The sequence below is a fragment of the Sorex araneus genome, chromosome 3 (genome assembly GCF_027595985.1).
Source record: "Sorex araneus isolate mSorAra2 chromosome 3, mSorAra2.pri, whole genome shotgun sequence".
NCBI classification, from domain to species: domain Eukaryota; kingdom Metazoa; phylum Chordata; class Mammalia; order Eulipotyphla; family Soricidae; genus Sorex; species Sorex araneus.
The window spans coordinates 219836298-219857190 of NC_073304.1; the positions used below are offsets into that span (position 1 = coordinate 219836298).

The 20893-nt window shown below is 52.9% G+C and overlaps 1 protein-coding gene across 2 annotated transcripts in view; it reads right to left on the minus strand.

The window, feature by feature from the left end:
- Nucleotides 1–20893, minus strand: part of EZH1 (enhancer of zeste 1 polycomb repressive complex 2 subunit) — a 46809-nt gene that overhangs the window by 2078 nt on the left and 23838 nt on the right. For both annotated transcript variants that reach the window (XM_055133472.1, XM_055133473.1), the window contains exons 7-20: nucleotides 19244–19420; nucleotides 17627–17729; nucleotides 16780–16943; nucleotides 16289–16380; nucleotides 14407–14587; nucleotides 13189–13385; nucleotides 8514–8605; nucleotides 6391–6431; nucleotides 5855–5980; nucleotides 4132–4310; nucleotides 3216–3311; nucleotides 2758–2839; nucleotides 674–754; nucleotides 109–193 (exon numbers count right to left, since the gene is read on the minus strand). In XM_055133472.1, coding sequence (XP_054989447.1) covers nucleotides 109–193; nucleotides 674–754; nucleotides 2758–2839; nucleotides 3216–3311; nucleotides 4132–4310; nucleotides 5855–5980; nucleotides 6391–6431; nucleotides 8514–8605; nucleotides 13189–13385; nucleotides 14407–14587; nucleotides 16289–16380; nucleotides 16780–16943; nucleotides 17627–17729; nucleotides 19244–19420 — 1696 coding nt within the window. The remainder of the gene's footprint in view (nucleotides 1–108; nucleotides 194–673; nucleotides 755–2757; nucleotides 2840–3215; nucleotides 3312–4131; nucleotides 4311–5854; nucleotides 5981–6390; nucleotides 6432–8513; nucleotides 8606–13188; nucleotides 13386–14406; nucleotides 14588–16288; nucleotides 16381–16779; nucleotides 16944–17626; nucleotides 17730–19243; nucleotides 19421–20893) is intronic.

Sequence of the window (20893 nt, forward strand, 5' to 3'; positions counted from 1 at the left end):
ACGCCCCCCCCCCCCCCCCCGCCCCAGCCCCAGGCCTGAGCCGGCCACCACGTGCCTCCACGCCTGCTTCCAGGGCCGCCTCCCGAGAAGCGCTGCCAGCTGCCTCACCTGTAGTCAAAGAAAAGCTCTTCCCCAGCTTGAATTGCCCTCTTGGCAAAGATCCCAATCCGATGATCCCCGTTCACCATGACCACTGCAAAGAGAAGAGGCAGGGCCAGGTGCCCCGCCAAGCCCACCTCAATCATGGTGGCCTGCAGGCTCCAGTGAAACGTAAATGAAGGGGAATTAGAGCGCTTGCCTGGTACTCGGCCAACGTGGGTCCCCTGAGCCCACCAGGAGTGACCCCTGAGCAGGAGCCAGGAGTAAGCCCTGAGCGCGGCAGGGTGTGGCCCAGAAAGCCATCAGGGAGTAGTGGCCTCTCTGGTTTCGGATCTGTTATTCTAACTACAGGGAGTGGGGGACAGAGCTTAAAAGACTCACATCTGTGGGAAACGGTTGACAATGTAGCCAACGAACCAAGACTGCAACAGTGAGAGCAAGAGGCACAGAGCCATGTCCCTTGCTATTCTCCATGCTTCCACATGGATAAGACACATGCTGAATACGGGCTAGAAGTCAGAAGACCTGAACAGCCACAGCCCCCACCCCACTTCCCTGGTCACCGGGAACCCACCTTTGGCGTAACAGTTGGGATTCACTGAATGGTTTGCAAATCGGATTTTGTTTCCTTTGCGGGTAGCATCCACCACAAAATCTGTAGAACATAAATACAAAGAAGACAGTGAGCACACCACAGTTTCTGGGATCTGAATTGAAAAAAAAAAAAAAGGAATTGAGGGACACACCAGGCGACGCTCACAAACTGCCTGAGAAACTGGCACACTTCTGGCTCTGCACTCAGGAAACACACTTGGAGGTGCTCGGGGATGACATGGGATGCTGAGGATTGAACCCCGGCAGGCTGTGAGCAAGGCAAATGCCCTACCTACTGTACTACTGCTCTGGACTCTGAATTAAAAATTATTTAAACAATCATAGACATTTTATGAGAAATTTCAAAGATAGATCAGCCTGCCAAAGGGGGTGGGGGCGGGGCAGGAAAGTAAGTGACATAAGAATTCAGATGCTGCTGGGGCTGGAGTGATAGCACAGCGGGTAGGCATTTGCCTTGCACGCGGCCGACCCGGATTCGAATCCCAGCATCCCATATGGTCCCCTGAGCACCACCAGGGGTAATTCCTGAGTGCATGAGCCAGGAGTGACCCCTGTGCATTGCCGGGTGTGACCCAAAAAGCAAAAAAAAAAAAAAAGAATTCAGATGCTGGGGCTGAAGAGATGACAAAGCAGGGAGGGTATTTGCCTTGCACATGGCCAACCCGGGTTCGACCTCTGGCATCCCAGATGGGCCCTGAGCACTGCCAGGAGTGATTCCGAGTGCAGAGCCAGGAAGAACCCCAGAGCGCTGCTGGGTGTGGCCCGAAAAACAAAACACAAAATGAAACAAAAGAGAACGCAGGTGTGCTTGGAGCCACAATGAGTACAGTGGCACAGGGATTAGGGCACTTGCCTGTGGGGACCCACGCCCCAGCCATCACACACACAATCCCAACATTCAGCCAACCAGGGTTTAATCCCCGCATCCCCTATGTTCCCGAGCACGGCCAGGAGTGATTCCTGAGAGCAGAGCCAGGAGTAAACCCCGATCACTGCTGGCTGCGACCCAAACAAACAGCAACAAAGCAGAATTCAGAAGAGGGGCCTGCGACGAGCTCACCCGGTCGTTTAAGGGAGGCCGATGAGGCCGAGAACCCAGTCGCCTACACGGGCCCGCAGGCCCGAGCACGAGCCCAGCAGCTCTGCTTCTGGACATCCCCACTGCCACAACCAAGTGCCATCTCCGGAGTACCAAGAGCAAGCGTGTGCAAGAGCCACCACTGAGAGTGCGCAGCCCCTGGAGAGCACTAGAAGCAAGTGTGAGAGCACAGCCGGAAGTGGGCGCCCCAGGCATCACACACACAATCCCAGGGGCCAGGGTGCATTCAGAAAACCTCAGGGGGGCCTGAGCAGCGGAGCAGCGGGGAGGGAGCTGGCCGGGAGGTTGCCTGCCTTGCACGCAGCCAATCTGGGTTGGATCCCCAGCACCCCGTATGGTCCCCCAACCCTGCCAGGAGTGATCTCCGAGTGCAGAGCCAGGAGGAAGCCCTGAGCGCTGCTGGGTTTGGTGTGGCCCCCAAACAAAACCAGAACAAAAATTCAGGTTCAGGTGGGAGTTCTCCACTGGGGTCCCTTCTCCTTGCTTGAACTATGAACCCCTTGTCCCCCTGGACAGGGAGATGTTTTGGGGGTGTATTTTGTGGGGGGTGATACCCAGTGGCACTCAAGACTCACTCCTGGCTCTGCACTTAAGGGATCGCTCCTGGTGGGCTCGGGGGACCATATGTGGTGCCAGACATGGAACCCAGGTCGGCCACGTGTAAGGCAAATGCCCTCCCCGCTGTACCATTGCTCCGGCCTTGGGCAGGGCGGTCTCTGAAACCTCGGCGCTTCCATGGCCAACAACCCAGACATGGAGACGCCCCCAAAGCCCGTGGACTCGGGCTCATGGTACGGGAGCGCCCTTGCTCACCGCCTTGTTCTAGGAGGCTGCTAGAAAATTCCAGGCTGACCTGAATCTGGACTTATGCGAGGAAAACCTGCCTGAGACCACCTTGGGAGGAGAGGGGGGAGAGAGGAGGGCGAGCCTGAGGGGGTCCGCACCGTTGTTGAGGTTGAAGAGAAAGCTGGACATGTATTTGTCATAGACCTTCCCCCGCCGGTCAGCCTCATCCTGAGAGATGAGCTGCAGAGAGACAGAGGAGCAAGGAGCTGGGTGAGGCTGTCCACGGGGGGACAGTGCCCTGACCCTGCACATGCCCGGGCGGAGCGGCGTCACCCAGAGGTGCTTACTGAGCACCCTGACGAGAGTCGGGAGAGAGGAATCGGCAACTCCGGCAGGCAGGCAGCCTCAGGGCGGCATCCCCCCACCCCCCCACCTCCAGCCCTCACGGCAGAGCGGTTTCAGGATTACAAATCAGGCTGTGGGATCCCCCAGGAGGCCACATGAGAACTCAGATGAGTTATTTAGAGATTAATTCGCAGGCGTCTGGCCCACAGAAAATTGGGGTTTCTCGGCGGCGCTTCCCCAGAAACCCGCGGGCCAAGCCCGTGGCGCTCACCTCACCGCAGTACTCGGAAATGAATTCGTTCTTCTGCACCGACTCCTTGATGAAGGTGCCCCATCCGGCCACGTCCGAGGGAGCCAGCAGCAGGTGCTGGGGGAGAGGGGGAGTCACACCGCCGTGAGCGGGCTGTGCACATGGGGTGGGGCGGGGTCGGAAGAAACTGCAAAGAGGATCTGAAAACTTAGGAGGCCTCAGCCAACCTGCTCTGGCGGGAGGGAAAGCAGGCCGGGCGGGGAAGGAAACTCGGGCTCTTTCTCAAGGCGGGGAATTCACCGCCACGCATGGGCCCAGTAGAAACTGCCACCACCTGGGCTGGCACCTCCTCAGCTGTTGGCTCAGTCTGGCCAGCTCAAGGCGTCACTTCTTTTAGGAGGGAGGTGGGGGTGGGGGGCCACACCCAGCGATGCGCAGGGCTTACTCCTGGCTCTGTGCTCAGGGACCACTCCTGGCAGGGCTTGGGAGACTGTGTGGTGCCAGGGATCAAACCTGGGTGGACTGTGAGCCAGGCAAGCGCCCTGCCCGCCGTGCCACCTCTGACCCTCAGCCAGGGTCACTTTTCTAATCTCTCCCAGAGAACTCGACTGACTCCTTAAATATGAGTCTTTTTATTTATTCTTTGGTTGTGGGGCCATGCTCAGGGTTTACACCTGGCTCCGTGCTCGGGGACCACTCTTGGCTGTGCTCAGCAGGACCATAGGGGGTGCCGGGCATCGAACCTGGGTCAGACACATGCAAAGCAAGGGCCTAATCTGCTGTCCTATTGCTCCAGCCCCAAATGTGAGTCTCTGACAGTTGGCCTAAACGTCCTTTCACGTCCACCGCTGGGGAGGACCAGGCGGGGAGAGGCTGCCCAAGGGGTCTTCACCTCTCAATCGGGCCTGTGTCCCCCCCCCCCGAGAAATCCCCTCACCTTCTTGAGACCCCGCTGGATGCTGCAGTTTTTGCAGGAAACCACTTTGCAGTCCCAGTGCTCGGAGGCGCCGCAGGTGAGACAGAGGTCGGGGTCACACTCCCGCACGGCCAGGTAGCAGGGACACTGCTTGGTGTTGCACTGCGTCTTACAGCGGCAGCCAGGAAAGCGATTCTGGCCTGGGGGGTAGGGGGGCGTGACAGGGGGGTGAGGAGAGAAGCAGGTGAAGGGGGGTGGGGGGCAGGGAGGTTGCTGACTGCAGGGAAGTCGGGGGAAGAAACAGTGACAGAGTCGAGGCTGCTCCCCAGAGAAGCCTCCTCAGTAAATTCTTCGGGAAAAGGCCAAGCGCCTCTCCACATTCACGCCAGAGTGAGAACAGCAGAATCCGCTACCGAGATGTTTCCCCATCGGCGCTCTCCCTGCCCCGTGATGGTGGAATTTGGAAGGGAGGGAGATGGTGCCCCAGAGAAAATAAAATCTGTGCTTTTCACCAGACTGGATGGGAACGTAATGCAGAAGCCAGCTTACAAACACATTCACACAGAAGGCTCAACTAGCATCAACGGCTTAGCAAACCCTCTGACAAGGACTGGACATTCCCAGGGCGAGACCCCAGTCCTTACAGGTTTCCCTTACTGAAGTATTTTTTAAAATAATCCACATTTAGTGGTAACAAGCAATATAAAATGAATTATTTTGGGCTTGCGATGGGGGCAGGCTTGAGGGGTGGTTGGAAAAATGGGGACAATGATGGCGGGAAGGTGACAGTGGTAGGGGGATAGGGGCTGGAAGAGTGAATGCCTGGAACATCATGAACAACTCTGTCAAAACCACAGTTTAAACAAAGGAGGGGGAAAGAATCTGTGCTTTTGACTCGCTCATCCTCACTACCAAAACAACAGTCATTCTGAGAGCAGAGCGCATCCGCTCCGGGCCTCCTGCCTGCCTGGCTCGGCGCCCTCAGCCCAGGCACAGATTGGTATCTGCCAGGGCGAGGGGCAGCTCCAGCACAGCCGTCCGCTGAGCGCTGCAAGCTCTGCAGACGCCAAAATGCCACAACCCAGTCCATAGTGAGCACGCTCAGAGACGTGCCCTAAGGAGGCTGGGAAGGACAGCCTGGGGCCGGGGGAGGGTGTCAGGAGAGTGTGTGTGTGTGTGGGGGGGGGGGGTTGACTGTGAAACCACTTGCTGTGTAATTGCTACTTTTATTTCCTTTTCTAGTTCCTGCTTGTTTGGGGGGTGATATGGGCAGTGCCCAGGGACTACGGTGTGACTCAGGGATCACTCCTGGTGGAGCTCGGGGGACCGTACGTGGAGGATCTGGGAATGGATCCAGGGTTCGCTGTGGGCAAGACAAGTGCCCTCCCCGTGGGACTCTCTCTCCAGCCCCGACTCTTACTTTTAGACTCGCGTGCTTCAGACTGTTTTTTGATTTTTTTTTCTTTAAATAGGAGTCACTGCCGCAGCCCAGAAGTGCTCAAGGTACTCGGCGTGTGCCCTACCCAGTGCTCGCTCCCCAGTGCTCCCTCAGGATTTGGAAGAAATGCCCTTCCCAGATACCCAACCCCTCAGTTTCCGCTGCAGGACACTCACGAGCATAGCAGAGAAAATGAGAAGGCCCATGGGCCGGGGCCCGGGAGGGGAAGTGGGGGGGGCTGGGGCCCGGGAGGGGAGGTGTCGAGGGGGGCTGGCCCACGGTTGGGGGCGAGGCCGGGACTCTTACAGTCTGGGTTGCACTGGCAGAACTTCTCACAGAAATTCTGAGTCATGATGCAGGGGCAGGTGCTGTCGCAGGGGCGGTCCGGGTGGTCACAGGGCTGGTAGTTGTACACCTGCGTGGAGTTGTTGTCTAGGAGAGAGCAGAGAGGCACCGGGGTGCTGCCGTGTCCCTGAAGTGTCCCCTCCCTCTAGTGAGAGGCGGCTCGGCCGCACTGTGACCAGAAAGGGGATGCTCTGCCTGGGAGGGGGGAGGGCGGAGAGTGAAAATGGCCCGGGGCTGCCCGGGCTGCACATGGCACAGAGTCCAGAAGCTGGCAGATGGCACCGTCTGACAGTCGGAGGCATGAGGCCTGGGCTCTGCCTCCTGAGAGGTCTGCAGCGAGAAGCTGCGTGGAGTCAGGCCTGCAGAGGAAGCTACGATTCACAGGGGCCCCGCTCTGTCACCACAGGCAGCTGCAAGTAGGCCGGGATGGGGGCAGCTCGGTGAGACCTCGAGCCGAAGGGCCGAGGGGCAAAGGGGCCTGGCCCGGGGAGACTGACCTTTCTTCAGCTGGATTTTCCTGCAGTGCGCGGCCCACAGCCTGCAAGGGAGAGACGGGGTGGGGGCTGGGTCAGTGCTGCCCCAGGCTGGGTCAGATCTGATGGCAGGAGACCACCCTCCCGAAACGCCCTGCTTGGAGCCAGAGGCCCTCCCAAATCCTGTCGGCCGGCTGCGACCACAAGATGCATGGCCACTCAATACCCCTATCGCAAACCACAACACCCAAAAGGAGAGAGAGAACAAAATAGAATACCCTGCCACAGAGGCGGGGTGGGGTGGGGGGGCGGAGGGGACTGGAGGGTGGGAGGGATACTGGGTTCATTGGTGGTGGAGAATGGACACTGATGGAGGGATGGGTTCTCGAACACTATACGAGGGAAACACAAGCATGAAGATGGGTAAATTTGTAACTGTACCCTCACGGTGACTCACTAATTAAAAAAATAAATAGGGGCTGGAGCGATAGTACAGCGGGTAGGGCGTTTGCCTTGCACGCGGCTGACCCGGGTTTGATTCCTAGCACCCCATATGGTATCCCCAGCACCGCCAGGAGTGATTCCTGAGTGCAGAGCCAGGAGTCAGCCCTGTGCGTTGCCGGGTGAGACCCAAAAAGCAAAAAACTAAATAAGAGAAAATAAAATAAAATAAAAATAAATAAATAAATAAATAAATTTAAAAAAGATGCAAACCTGAACCACCCACTGTCCCAAGAGAGAGAAAAGACGAAGAACAAGGCCCAAGCCCCGAGTGGGTCTATCACAGCGCGGCTGAGAAGGGGGGATCTGGGGGAGTTTCGAGATGAAGAAGTGGGAAGGAACGTGAGTAATCTGCTCCGAGCGATGAAACTGAAAGGAGAGGCTTCAGGAGGCCCTTGGGTCAGTTCCTTCCTCCCACGGGGGACGGCCCTGGGGAACCATGTTCTGTTGGGGTCCAGGGGGTGAGCACAGGGGGAAAGGTGCTGGCCATGCTTGCAGCTGACCCGGGTTTGAGCTCCCGGCACCCTGGCACCACTGAGGCCGAACAGAGCCAGGAGTAGCCCTGGGCACCCCTGAGTGTAGCTTAAACCGCCGCCTTCCCCCCCCCCCCCCCCGCCCCAATTCTGTTGGTCTGCTTTGGGGCCGGGTTTGCTGGCAGTGCTCAGCGTGACCTGCGGTGCTGGGAATCTGACCTGGGCCTCCTGCACTCGGAACACACGCTTCCGCCTCATACGCTATCTCTCTGGCCCGGAATAGCACATTTTTAAAGAAAGCTCCAAGCCCTAGCAAAGGCTTACTAGGAAACGTTGTTATTATGTAATTATGTAATTTAGAAGTAAAAACAAACACCTCTAGTCAGAGTTGAGAGTGGGGGATTCTTTTCATTTTGGAAACGAACCACACCAAAATAATAAAAAAAAAATGGCCTCAAGGTGAAGTTAAGAGGGTAATTCTTGCGGCCAGAGTTATAGTATAAGGTATGGCACTTGCCTTACATGTGGCCAACCTGGGTTTGATCCCGGCACCCCAGATGGTTCCTGAATCCCACCAGGAGTGGTTCCTGAGCAGAATCAGGAGTAAGCTCTAAGCTTACGTATGCCCCCACCCCAGCAAAAAAAACAACCAGAGAGGGCTTACTCCTGGCTCCTACTGTCCAGGGGTTTAAATGGCCAGTAAAGTGACCAGAGTCCCTCACGGTCCATAGCATGTAGGGATGGGAAAGGCTGGTCAGGGAGCCGGAGGACACTGGCCCAAGGCTGCACAAGGCCAGGCTGAGGGGCAGTGGCTAAGAAGGAGGCAGAGAGGAAGTCCACGGGGAGGTCAGACACAGGGGAACAGTGTGGCCACAGAAAGTCCTTTGCAAGAGACTTAAATATAGGCTCTGTGTGCCAGAAGCTCGGGTTCGAGTCTCAGCACTGCCAGTTCCCTGAGCACTGAGCCGCTGTGACTAAAATAAAATATTTGGGTTAGAGATTACACAGGAGACGCCGAGGTCACAGGCTTTGCCTGTGGGACGCCAAGCTCGCAGCACTGCACGGGCCCCTGAGCATCCTGGGAGGGAGCCCGGAGCACGAGAGCTGGGAGCAGGGTATAATCGCCACCTGGAGAAGGAGAAAGAGAAAGGGCATCCTCAGTCCAACTCTGACCTGTGCTTTCTTTTCTTCTTCTGTGAAGGGTTCGTAAGTTCGTCGGTTGGCAGCTTCAGGATCAAAGATTCTCTGACGGCAAACTGGAAGACCTGGGAGAGAGAGCAGACAGCGCCTGTCACTCCCCGAGCACAGGGCTCCGACGGGCAGACCAGTCACCAGGCCAGAGGCGGCCAGGAGGGTCCCGGCAGCTGACGGACCGGTCAGGGAGGGCCACTGGGCTCTGAAGTGAGATTTTTTTTTTCAAATTTTTTTTTAAATGTTTTGTTTTTATTTTGGCAGAGCCGAGGATTGAACCCAGAGCCTCATACACATAAGCCATGGGCCCAACTGCCGAGTCCTATCTCTGCCTCATGGTTGTTTCCTCCCGTCACCATTCCCGCTTTTTCTTTAAATGAGGCAATGTTGGTTTGTGTTTAGACTGTTAAGTGTTTTAAGGGTATAATTTCACATTTCTTCAAAATGGAAGTGACCACCCTCTAACCCAAGTATCAGTATCTCTCCACCACAGTCCACTTAAAGGGGACTTCTCCGGGGCCACACCCAGTAGACTTACCCTGCCTCCAGTCTCTCTCTCTCCTCCCCCACACTCCTCCCTCCCACCCCCGTCTCTCTCTCTGGTTTTTGGGTCACACCCAGCAATGCTCTGGGCTTACTCCTGGCTCTACACTCAGGGATCACTCCTGGCAGGCTTGGGGAATCATACAGGACGCTGGGGACCAAACCCTGATTGGTCGCGTGCAGGGCAAGTGCCCTCCCCGCTGTACAATCTCTGGGGCGCCCGGTACCCAGTCCTTGGAGCATATCCCCAGCCCTAACGCTTCAGTGTCACCCTGATCATGAATCCTGAGCAGCACTTTCCCGCACAGGAGCTTCCATCCTCAACTCTTCCCACCAAACCCTAGGAAAGTTCATTAGACCAACAATATCCTGTGTCTTCTCAGGAACCACAACATTCAGCAGCTGTAGAACCAGCCGGAACCAGCGGCACAGCCCAACCACGGCGGGCTGAGCTTTAGCTCCCTCTGCTGGTACAATGGTGACAGTGCCTGGGCTACGTGGGGAGGGCAGGCTGGGTCCCACTCAACAGGATGGTCTCACAGAGCATTGTTGTTGGTTTTTTTTTGGGGGGGGGTCACACCCAGGGACACAAAGGGGTTACTCCTGGCTCTGCACTCAGGAATCATTCCTGGCGGTGCTTGGGGGACCGTATGGGATGTCGGGGATTGAACTGGGTCATTGCGTGCAAGGCAAATGCCCCACCCGCTGTGCTATAGCTCTAGCCCGAGCATTGGTTTTTTTTTTTTTCTTTTTGGGTCACACCCAGCGTTGCACATGGGTTATTGCTGGCTCATGCACTCAGGAATGACTCCTGGCGGTGCTCGGGGGACCATATAGGATGCTGGAACTCAAACTCGGGTCGGCCGCGTGCAAGGCAAACGCCCTACCCTCTGTGCTATCGCTCCAGCCCCCCGAGCATTGTTTTAAGGTCTTCCTTTCCTTTTCAGTTCTAGGCCATCCTGAGATTCCGTGAAAGTGATTAACATTCTCAGAATCAATGCCCACACGACATGCTCTGTGTACGCCCGGACCTTTACGTGTAGACCCTGGGCCTTGGGGAAACAGCATGTGCTCCAGAGCGCCTGATGCCACTGTCTGCAGTGGCTAAAGGATGAAGAAGAGGCGTCAGGGGAGGGAAGGAGCCATGCAAGCATGGCTTAAGCTCTGGTCTCTGCTGCAGAACCGCCCAAAAATGGGCTCCCCGGGCCGTCGAGCTGGTCTGGTGTTTGCTTCACATGTGAGCCAAGAGCTCCATGGACCAGGAGTCGGCCCCAAGCACAGGCTGGGATAGCCCCCAAACTAGACAATAAAAAAAAAGTGGGCCAGTGAGACAGCAGAGTGAGTAGGGCACCTGCCTTGCACGAGGCCGACCTGGGTACGATCCCCAGCATCCCAAACGGTCCTCTGAGCACTGCCGGGGTGATTCCTGAGTGCAAAGCCAGGAGTAACCCCTGAGCACCTCCAGGTGTGACCCCATTCCAAACAAAGAAAACTCACTAATAAACCCGACTTCCTGTCCTGTTCTTCAGTCTGTCTGCTCACTATGGGCTGATGCCCCCAGAACATCTTGTGAAGACCACCCCAGTCATGGTTCTGGCAATGGCCTAAGCGTAAAGGGTCAGGGTCAGGCACCAGGGTGGGAGATAAAGGCAATGAGGACACGGAGGACGGGGCTTCTGCTGTGGGACCAGGAGCACCGGAGGAGGAGGAAGAGAATGTCCCTGAGCCTTTCCGGCCCCGTGCGAGATCGACCCCGGAGGCAACTGAACCACTTTGGACACAAGCGGCGCCCCCAAAATGCCTCCAAACTGTGTGCTCGGAGCTTCTGGCCCAGGCGCTGCCGGCGGGGTATGGTCTTTTCTCTCTCAACTCTTTTTGAACGCAGCGAGGCTATAGCCGGTTTTTAGACTATGCAGGAAGCCCGGGAAAGTCGATGGGGCGGGACTTCCGGATCTGCCCTGTACCGGCCGACATTTAAGCGCAGAGCCTTGTGGGGACGCTCCTTTCCAGCCCCGCGCTAGATCGACCCCGGAGGCAACTGAACCACTTTGGACACGAGTGGCGCCCCCAAAATGCCTCCAAACTGTGTGCTCGGAGCTTCTGGCCCAGGTGCTGCCAGCGAGTGATGCAATTACCAAAAGAATTTTCCCTGGACTTCATATAGAAATCCAAAACCGCGCGGCTGCGATAACCTAATATCTCTTGATTGTCAGCAACGTGTAAATGTTCCTTTTTGGCAGGGCTTACCATGGGGGGAAACTCCAAACAATAGTACTAAGTTTTTTGTTGAAGGGTAAAAGATTGTAGCGATAGAATTTTAGGCAGAATTTTCCCTGGACTTTATATAGAAACCCAAAACCGCTCAGCCGCGGCAGCCTAGTGTCATCTAATCATCAGCAATAGGAAATGGTTCCTTTGTAATGGGTTGGACTTTGGGGGGACCATAATAGGGTTAAAGTTTGTAGCGACATGTAATTTCTGGCTGTACTTTCCCTGGACTTTATACAGAAATTCAAAGCCGCGAGGCCGCTGCCATGGCCGCGCAACCTATTGTCATTTAATCATCACCAATATGAAATGGTTCCCTTTTAACGGGTCGGACTTTGGTGGGAAATCCTAACAAGAATAGTAAGTCTGGGGCTGGAGCGATAGCACAGTGGGTAGGGCGTTTGCCTTGCACGCGGCCGACCCGGGTTCGAATCCCAGCATCCCATATGGTCCCCTGAGCACCGCCAGGAGTAATTCCTGAGTGTAGAACCAGGAGTAACTCCTGTGCATCGCCGGGTGTGACCCAAAAAGCAAAAAAAAAAAAAAAAAAAGAATAGTAAGTCTTTTGCTGAAATATTGAAGGCTACCAAAGTGGTAGCCATCTCTATAGACTGAACTAAGCCATATCCCCACGCCGGCTGAGAAGAAATATCCTTCTTTCTCGGGAAGAAACGTGCCGAGGCGTTAACCATAGTATGATGTCCATTAAGCTGACACGGACCTGGTGGCGTGGGAATGGGATACAAGGGAATAAATTATTATGTACTTGGAACAGCAGGACGCTGGTGGAATCTCGAGCCGGGGCCGATACCAGCGTATTACTTTTGGTTCCAGAAACTGCTTGCTGTTAGACATTCTACCAGACTATCAACTAAGCCAGAGCCCCACGCCGGCTGATGATGGGAAATAACCATCTTGTTTGGTTTGTTTTCCCTTTGTCAGGCAGCGTGGTGATTATCAAACAGGCGTGATCTCGGTGGCGCGGGACGAGGGGGGAAAAATATAGAAAAGTTATGTAACAAACAGCGGGACTTAATATCTCTACATTCTCAGCAATGGAGAGCCATCAAATGCTTCCTTGACAGTGGGACTGTCTTATTCTTTTTTGGGGAGAAACCCTAGCAACAATAGTGAGTTATGCTTTGAAACATGGACTGTAACCAAGATAAAGCGTAAACGAAGTGAAACTTATCACTTACAAGGGCGGGGACTGGGGGGACGGGAGGGGGCGGGAGGTATAATGGGGTGGTTGGTGATGGAATATGGGCACAAGTGAAGGGAAGAGTGTTTGAGTATTGTATAACTGACATAATCCTGAGAATTATGTAATCCTCCACATGGTGATTCAATAAAATTTAAATTAAAAAAAAAAAAAAAAGAGAGAATGTCCCTGAGACCCTGAGTGAGGCCATCCCGGGAAAGGGGACCACACTCAGGGAAACTGGCAGGAAGCCACAGGAGGTGCCAGCAGAGTGTAGAAGCATCTGGAAGAGTCAGACAGTGGTGAGAGACAGAACGGAGAATGGAGATGGCTCAGAGGGCTGGAGCGGGCACTCTGTGATGGGAGGCTTGGATCTGAGCCCCTCACAGTCCCCTCTAAGCCAGGAACGGACCCTGAGGGTGGGAGCCCAAACCAAGACATACAGAGAAAGAATTAAGCCAGGAGGCAACCGCGTCTCCCGGCATGGCTGAACTGGGCACCTGACGGGTCCTCGTGTCTCGGGGTTCACCCTCTGCTTGGCTCAGGAACACGGAAGCTCAGGAGCTCGTAAGACTCCCTGGGCAAGCAGAGGCCAGAAGAGCTGACCGCACCCTGGATGGAAAGACCCTCACCAGCTCTTGGTACCTGCTTGCACGTCTTGGTCCCCAGGAGCCGGGCTATGGAGCAAAAGTTGTTGAAATAAGTGCCATGGAAGACTCGAAAAAGGGATTCTTCAGCTCCCGTCCACTCCACAGGCTCGGAGGGTGCCTCAACGACACAGAGCTGGGGGGGCGCCGGGCTGGCCTTCTGCTTGGTGGGGGTCTGACAGCGGGAGTTAGCCTCTAGGAGAGAAAGGGGGAACAGAAGGTAGGACCAGAGCTGTAGTCAGCAGGCTCAGTAGGACCTCATTCTACTTTATTTATTTATTTATTTGCTTTTTGGGTCACATCGGCGATGCTTAGGGGTTACTCCTGGCTCATGCACTCAGGAATTACTCCTGGCGGTGCTCAGGGAACCATATGGGATGCTGAGAATCGAACCCAGGTCGGTCTCGTGCAAGGCAAACACCCTACCCGCTGTGCTATTTCTCCAGCCCCTCCTTCTACTTTAAAAGGCAAACAAGAGGGGCTGGAGCCACAGTACAGTGGGGAAAGAGCTTGCCTTTCACATGGCTGACCAGGGTTCAATCCCCAGCATTCCATATGTCCTTGGAGCCAGCTGGGAATAGTCCCTGAGTGTAGAGCCAGGAGTAACCCCTGAGCATCTCCAGGTAGGGCTCAAAAAAAATCAAATGAAAAACCCTCAAGCCCCATAAAAAGTGGAATGGGGGAATCAGAAAGACAGTACAGTGAGTAAGGGGCTAGTCTTACATGTAGCCAACCCAGGTTCAATCCCCGGCACCCCATATGGTGCGCCGATCCCTACCAGGAGTGATTCCTGAGCACAGAGCGGGGGGTAAGCTCTGAGCATTGCAGGGTGAGGAGAAAGAAAAAATGAAAGGCTTAACAGAAAGGAAGAAAACTATTCCACATCACTGCTCAGAGGGGCAAAGGCGCGGAATGCATTCATTTGATAAAGGTGGTAAGAATGTTAGGTAACATGGTGCTGGAGCAATAGCACAGCGGGTACGGCGTTTGCCTTGCACGCAGCTGACCCGGGTTCGATTCCCAGCATCCCATATGGTCCCCTGAGCACCGCCAGGAGTGATTCCTGAGTGCAGAGCCAGGAGTAACACCTGTGCATCGCCAGGTGTGACCCAAAAGGCCAAAAAAAAAAAAAAACAATGTTAGGTAACAAAGGGACTCTGGGTTTCCCAGTCTACGCTGTGCATGCAAAGAGAAGATCCTTTCCGGCTCACTGTACCTGAAGAACTAGAGGCCCAGTCGTTGCCCGTGTCCCTGTCGCTGTCCCCTTCTTTAGTCTCTGTGACGGCAGAGGCTGAGGTGTTGGAGCAGGAGGCACTGACCACGTGGTGCCTTCTCCGGCGACGACCAGAGCACTTGGAACGAGGGTTGTGGAGCATGGCGTACTCCTTAGCTCCTTCCTGCCGGGGACAAGGCACAGACAGGAAGTAGGCACGGGCCCAGGCTCACGGAAGCCACCATAAGTTCACAACTGGACGCCTTTGCCGGCACTGCACTTTATTTCTTGGCGGTATACCCCACCAAGCGTGACCAGACACTGCTTCACAAACATTCTAAAAATTACAATCGGGCTGTTCTATCATGTCATCACTGTCACTGTCATCCCGTTGCTCATCGATTTGTTCGAGCGGGCACCAGTAACGTCTCTCATTGTGAGACTTATTATTACTGTTTTTGACGTATATCGAATACGCCACAGGTAGCTTGCCAGGCTCTGCCATGCGGGCTGATACTCTCGGTAGCTTGCCGGGCTCTCTGAGAGGGGCAGAGGAATCGAACAGGGGTTGGCCATGTGAAAGGCAAATACCCTACCGCTGTGCTATCGCTCCAGCCCAGCTGTTCTATCATCATAAAAAATATATATAGCTTTTTGATACCTGGCATCCTATACAGTCCCCCAGTTCCCATTGAGTGATCCCTGAGCACAGAGCTAAGTGTAAGCCCTGAGCACTGCTGCATGTGGCCCCCAAACAAAAAGTCTCATAATGCAATTAGGATAATAAATAAAGTGTGTGTGTGTGTGTGTGTGTGTGTGTGTGTGTGTGTGTGTGTGTGTGTGTGTGTTACACTAGGCCACATCCTAGGCCCGGATTCTATTTATTCTTTTTATCTTACTGCAGGGAACATTCTCCAAACACAAACCCAACAACATTCTTTAACCATCTTTCGTGCTATTGTCCCACTAAAGATGATCCCAAGGACAACTGGCTTTATAACCTAACTTTAATTGTCAGTAGAAATTTGATTAAGTTGTTACATTCTTTACCTCAGTTCCTCCTAGTAGGCAGAAAACACAATTAGGTTTCTGTCCAGTCCACCTGATTATTCTCTTCTAGTTTTCAACCTTCCCCAAGGATATAGGAGAATCTACGCTGTCACCAAAGGTCTATCCATTGAGGGAGGAATGGCCCATCCAGGGAATCACCTCACAACAGATGTCAATACTGTTTTTTGCTTGTTTGTTTTTTGGCCACACCCAGCAGTGCTCAGGGACCTTATGTAGTGCTGGGGATCAAATGCAGGTTGGCCAAGTGCAAGGCAAACGCCTTACCTGCTGCACTATCACTCCAGCCCTGTTTCGTTTTGCTTTCAAGCCATGCCTGGTGGGGTTCAGGGATCACTCCAGGCAGGACTCGGGCACCATAAGGAGCATCAGGGAGAAAACCAGGGTCGGCAATGAGCAAGGCCAAGAGTGTTACCCACTGTACTATCTCTCCGGCTCCAAACATCAGCACGTTTACACGCTGTCCCTTCACAGTCACACTCACAGAAAGGAGGACAGCAGGGGGTTGGGACACACACATACAGGCACAGTACTCTGATCTAACCAGTACAGTTCCAGACTCTGGAATCTGAAGAGATGAGCCTGAGATCGCCCCTAAGACCTCACTCCGGCGATTGACGGTCCCTGTGTGGGAGTCCTATCACCCTTCACCCAGGAACGCCTCTAAGAGCAGAAAGCATGTCCCACTGCATGGCTCGGGCCCTCCGGGGCCTGGGCCGGCTCCTCTGCTCTGGCCACCAGGAGCAAAAAGCCCAAGAACCATTTCCTGTTCAACTGTAAGCAAAGTCAACCCGGGCAGAGCAGCTTGGGAACGTACCAGCAGGAGGAAGCAGTCTGTGCCACAGGGTTCCGGTTCAATCTTGATTTCTTTGTTCCTGCGTTTATATACATTAGGGGTGGCATGAAAAGCTGGAAAACACAAAACTGTTCTGTTTCCAACGGTTCATCCACTGGACGGGACAGAGAGGAGCAACGGTGAATCAGGGCGTGGTGCTGGGGGAACCTAGCTGGAACGAGCTACCGGGAGGGGAACGCCGGAATGTCACCGCTGCTGACACCCAACGCGCTTCTTTCACAGCTCAGGTCTGTCCCACCCGTGCCACGCACGCTGCCCTTGAGCCTAATGGGCTGGCCTGGTAAAACCACCATTGGAGCAGCGGCCGGGAGCCTTAGGGAACAAACTAAAATAAGGAGAAGGAGGCGGTGGTGGGACCTGGGGATGCAGGGAGCCCGGGGGACCGAGCCGCCCCAGGAGGAGGCGGTATGGGGGTGGGCAAGGGAGCCAGGCGGCCGCCCAGCTACACTCACGGTGGAGGAAGCAGTCGTATCTGAAGCAGCGGCGGCAGAAGAGCGTGTGGAAGGAGTGCAGCGACTGCTCCCGCTGCACAGACTTGGCGTTGGGGCCGTCGATGTTGGGCGTGCACTGGGGTGGAAGAGCGTTGGGGTCCGACATCTCAGTGAGCTCTCGGTACCTGGTGTGGGAGAGACCAGATGAGAATTCTGCCCGAGTTCCACCGGAAACAGACAAACAAACAGGAAAACGCAGACTGAGGGCACTGACAAGTCACCGAGGTACAGCTGGCCAAGGGAAGATGTGGTTGGTTGGTTTTTTCTTTTTGTAGAGGTTCTTGATATAATGGTCTCCGTATCTTGATATAATCTGAGTCTCTACCTAGATTAGGCTGGACCAGAACTTTTTTTTTTTTGGCTTTTTGGGTCACACCCGGCCATGCACAGGGGTTATTCCTGGCCTTAGGACTCAGGAATTTCTCCTGGTGGTGCTCAGGGGACCACATAGAATGCAGGGAATCGAACCCAGATCAGGTGCATGGAAGGCAAATGCCTGACCCACTGTACTATTGCTCTAGCCCCAACCAGCGCATTTTCAACAGTAAGGGGGAAGGAAAGATTGGTTAAGTAGCTCTCCAGAAAAATGGCAGAATTTGAAAACCTCTCTGCACAGCTTCACTCAGAAGCCAGCACATAAGGACCCTGAACATGGCAAAGGGCATTTAGAGGTAAGCAAGGAAGCAACAAATGATCAGAAGTATAGCTGACCCAAATGCACTTTCTACGAACCAGGCTTTCTCCTTACTGCACATGGCCTTGAAGAAGTCTACTGTCTGAGTATTCTGGGTGGGGGAGAGTTCCCTACCTCTCCTTCATGTCATCCGGGACTCCATTCTCAGGAAACATCGAGGCAATTGCACTGAAGATCATGTCATTTGGGAACTGTTTTTTGGAACTCTTTTTGTTGCCTGAATTGGAAATGACAAAAACAAACAAACAAATAAACAAACAAGAACCCTCCCGAGTGCTGTCATCAGAGCAGGCGGACAAAGCTGTCCGGCCTTTCTCCTCCTGCCACAACACTTTTGCTCAAGCTGTTCTGCTAACCCAACCAATGACCACTGAGGGGGTACAAACAGGTCTGAACTCATCTATCAGGTTACAGTAAGAAAATCGGTCCTTCACATACTGATAACAACACCTAAGGTCTCCAAGACAGGATCTAAAGGTGTTTTCACAGGAATCTAGAAGAATTCTATCACAATGTTGATGCGGAAAAAAAAAGATTGGTATTATTACTGTGTGACTGTATGATTTTAAGAGGGAGATAGCAGAGGGCAGGACGATAGCCCAGCAGGAAGCCCTGGGCACAGCCAGGAGTGCCTTCCCCAATCAAGAAAAAAAAAAAAAAAGCTTCATCACTATATCCCTGGACAAATACCTTAATGAAGAAACACAAAGTAACAGAGTAGGCACATTGTACACCCTGGAGATCCACCCACATCTCTACCTGAGATATGTCTTCTTAGCCTTTTCCCCTCTAGAGAAGCCCATATTTTCCTCTGAACATCTCTCTCTTTTCCACCTCATATTTCTCTAAGCAAATTTCTCTAAATAATACTATTTTACTTTGCTTTTAAAAAGAGTATAAATAGAAAATGAACTTAATATTAAGAACATGAGATGTGTTCATGATAAAGTATTAAATAAAAAGGAATACATGAGTGTATTTTGTGTGTATGCATATACAAACACACCTGTGGCCTGATCTTGATTTCATATAACATATATAAAAAAGATGATTTATATATGTACTTAAAAACTAAGGTATAGGGGCCTGACACATAGAGGGTAGGCAGGTACAGGATAGTGAATGGGTCCAAAAAAATGATTAGAAAGGAACAACGGGGGCTGGAGCAATAGCACAGTGGGTAGGGCGTTTGTTTTGCACGTGGACGACCCGGGTTCAATTCCCAGCATCCCATATGGTTCCCTGAGCACTGCTAGGAGTAATTCCTGAGTGCAAAGCCAGGAGTAACCCCTGTGCATCACCGGTGTGACCCAAAAGGCAAAAAAAAAAAAGGACCAACAAGGACTTTTTTATGTAAGTTGCTCTACTTTCTTCTTCAATGAGGTCCTGGCTCTCCCAAACAGTCAATGGTCATGGTCTCTCCCTTTCAAGTGAACCAATGAGAAGCATCCACAACTTTTAATAAGCAAGAAGCCTTTTTTGGGGGTTTGTTTTTATTTTGGGGCCACACTGGCAATGCTTAAAGGTTACTCCTGGCTCTACTCTCAGGAATTACTCCAGGTGGTGCTCAGGGGACCATATGGGATGCCAGGGATCGAACCCTGGTCGACTGTGTAAGGCAAGCACCTTACCCGCTGAGCTAGCTCTCTGGCCCTGGAAAGGGACCCTTCTTGTTTTCCTGTCTTTCCTCCCTGTCACTTTCAAAGCGAGTAATGCTCTGGCGCTGCTTACTTTCTATCGCATGCCGTTTTCTTTTTCTCGTTACTGGCAGGTCTTCTTTGCTGTCGTCCTGTTTTCCATCTGAGGTATCGTTGTGCCCTTCCTCCTCCTCATCCGAGTACTGATTCAGAGCATCGACCAGCTCCAGGAAAACAGCATCACTAATGAGGACAGACCCGGGGATCATTTCTGAAACAAGGATTGGAGAGGCGAGCTGTGGTCGTTTCATACTCCACAGTTGCAGGAAGGATTGTTTGCATTCACTCCTAAAGCACAGATGAGCAATACACAGACACTGTAATATGGACCGACAACCAGTACATTACAGTCATTTGACTGCGGGGCTGGAGTGATAGTACAATGGGTAGGCACTTGCCTTGTACTAGGCTGATCCAGATTCGATTCCCAGCATTCCATATGGTCCCCCAAGCACTGCTAGGAGTGATGCCAGATCTGAACCCCAAACCAAAAATAATATACACATTTGACTGGCTTTGACAGCTACCACAGTTCAACTAGCTGAAGCACAAAATCCAGTTACATGTTTTGTTTTTAGTGGAGTAACTTCCTTAGTCACAAGTCAACCTGCATTTTTACTACCCAAAATCTCATAAAATTGTAAAAACAATATAAATGGGACAGAGAAAGAATGGTAAGATGAAGACATTCTTGATTTTACAGCTGATGGATCAGTAATGATTATTTTTTTAAAAAAAAGACTGATTTTAATTTTTTTTTTCCTGGCCTTTCTATCCCCACTCCACCCTCACACCCCCCTGGATTTTTCTTTTTCTTTTATTTTTTTGCTTTTTGGGTCACACCCAGCGATGCACAGGGGTTACTCCTGGCTCTGCACTCAGGAATCACTCCTGGCAGTGCTTCGGGATGGGATGCTGGGAATCGAACCCAGCTCGGCGGCGTGCGAAGGCAAATGCCCTACCCGCTGTGCTATCACTCCAGCCCCACTGGATTTTTCTTAAAGCCATGCATGGGTTTATAAAAGTTAGGAAAATGTATTTTGTTTACATATATTTTATTATAAAGTAAATGTCACATGGTAAGTTTACTTTATGGGAATGTATCTTGCGTAATTGAATTCCCATTTCCGCTCTCTATTTGTTGTACCAACTAAAATAAAATCTAATTTGAAATGCTGTTAAATAAATAAATAAATAAATAATGAAAGTTAGAAAAATGTCTTTGAACGTTAGGGGGCGCTGTGGGTAAATTTAATTTATAATTAAATAGTGCATTTCAATACCTTGGCAAGAGCCCCCACGTTTGTCAAAGAACGGGGGATGCCTTGGTTTATCGAGGGCATCCCTCCCCACCTTCCCGTTTCTTATATACCAACAGCCTTTTCTACAATGACAACTGGGACTGGAGCGATAGCACAGCGGGTAGGGAGTTTGCCTTGCACACGGCGAACCCAGGTTCGATTCCCAGCATCCCATATGGTCCCCTGAGCACCACCAAGGATAATTCCTGAGTGCAGAGCCAGGAGTAACCCCTGTGCATCGCCGGGTGTGACCCCCCCAAAAAATCAAAAAACAAATACAATGACAACTAACTCTAAATGACTTGCTTTAGAAAAATCAGGATATTGGGGCTGGAGTGATAGCACAGCGGGTAGGGCGTTTGCCTTGCACGCGGCCGACCCGG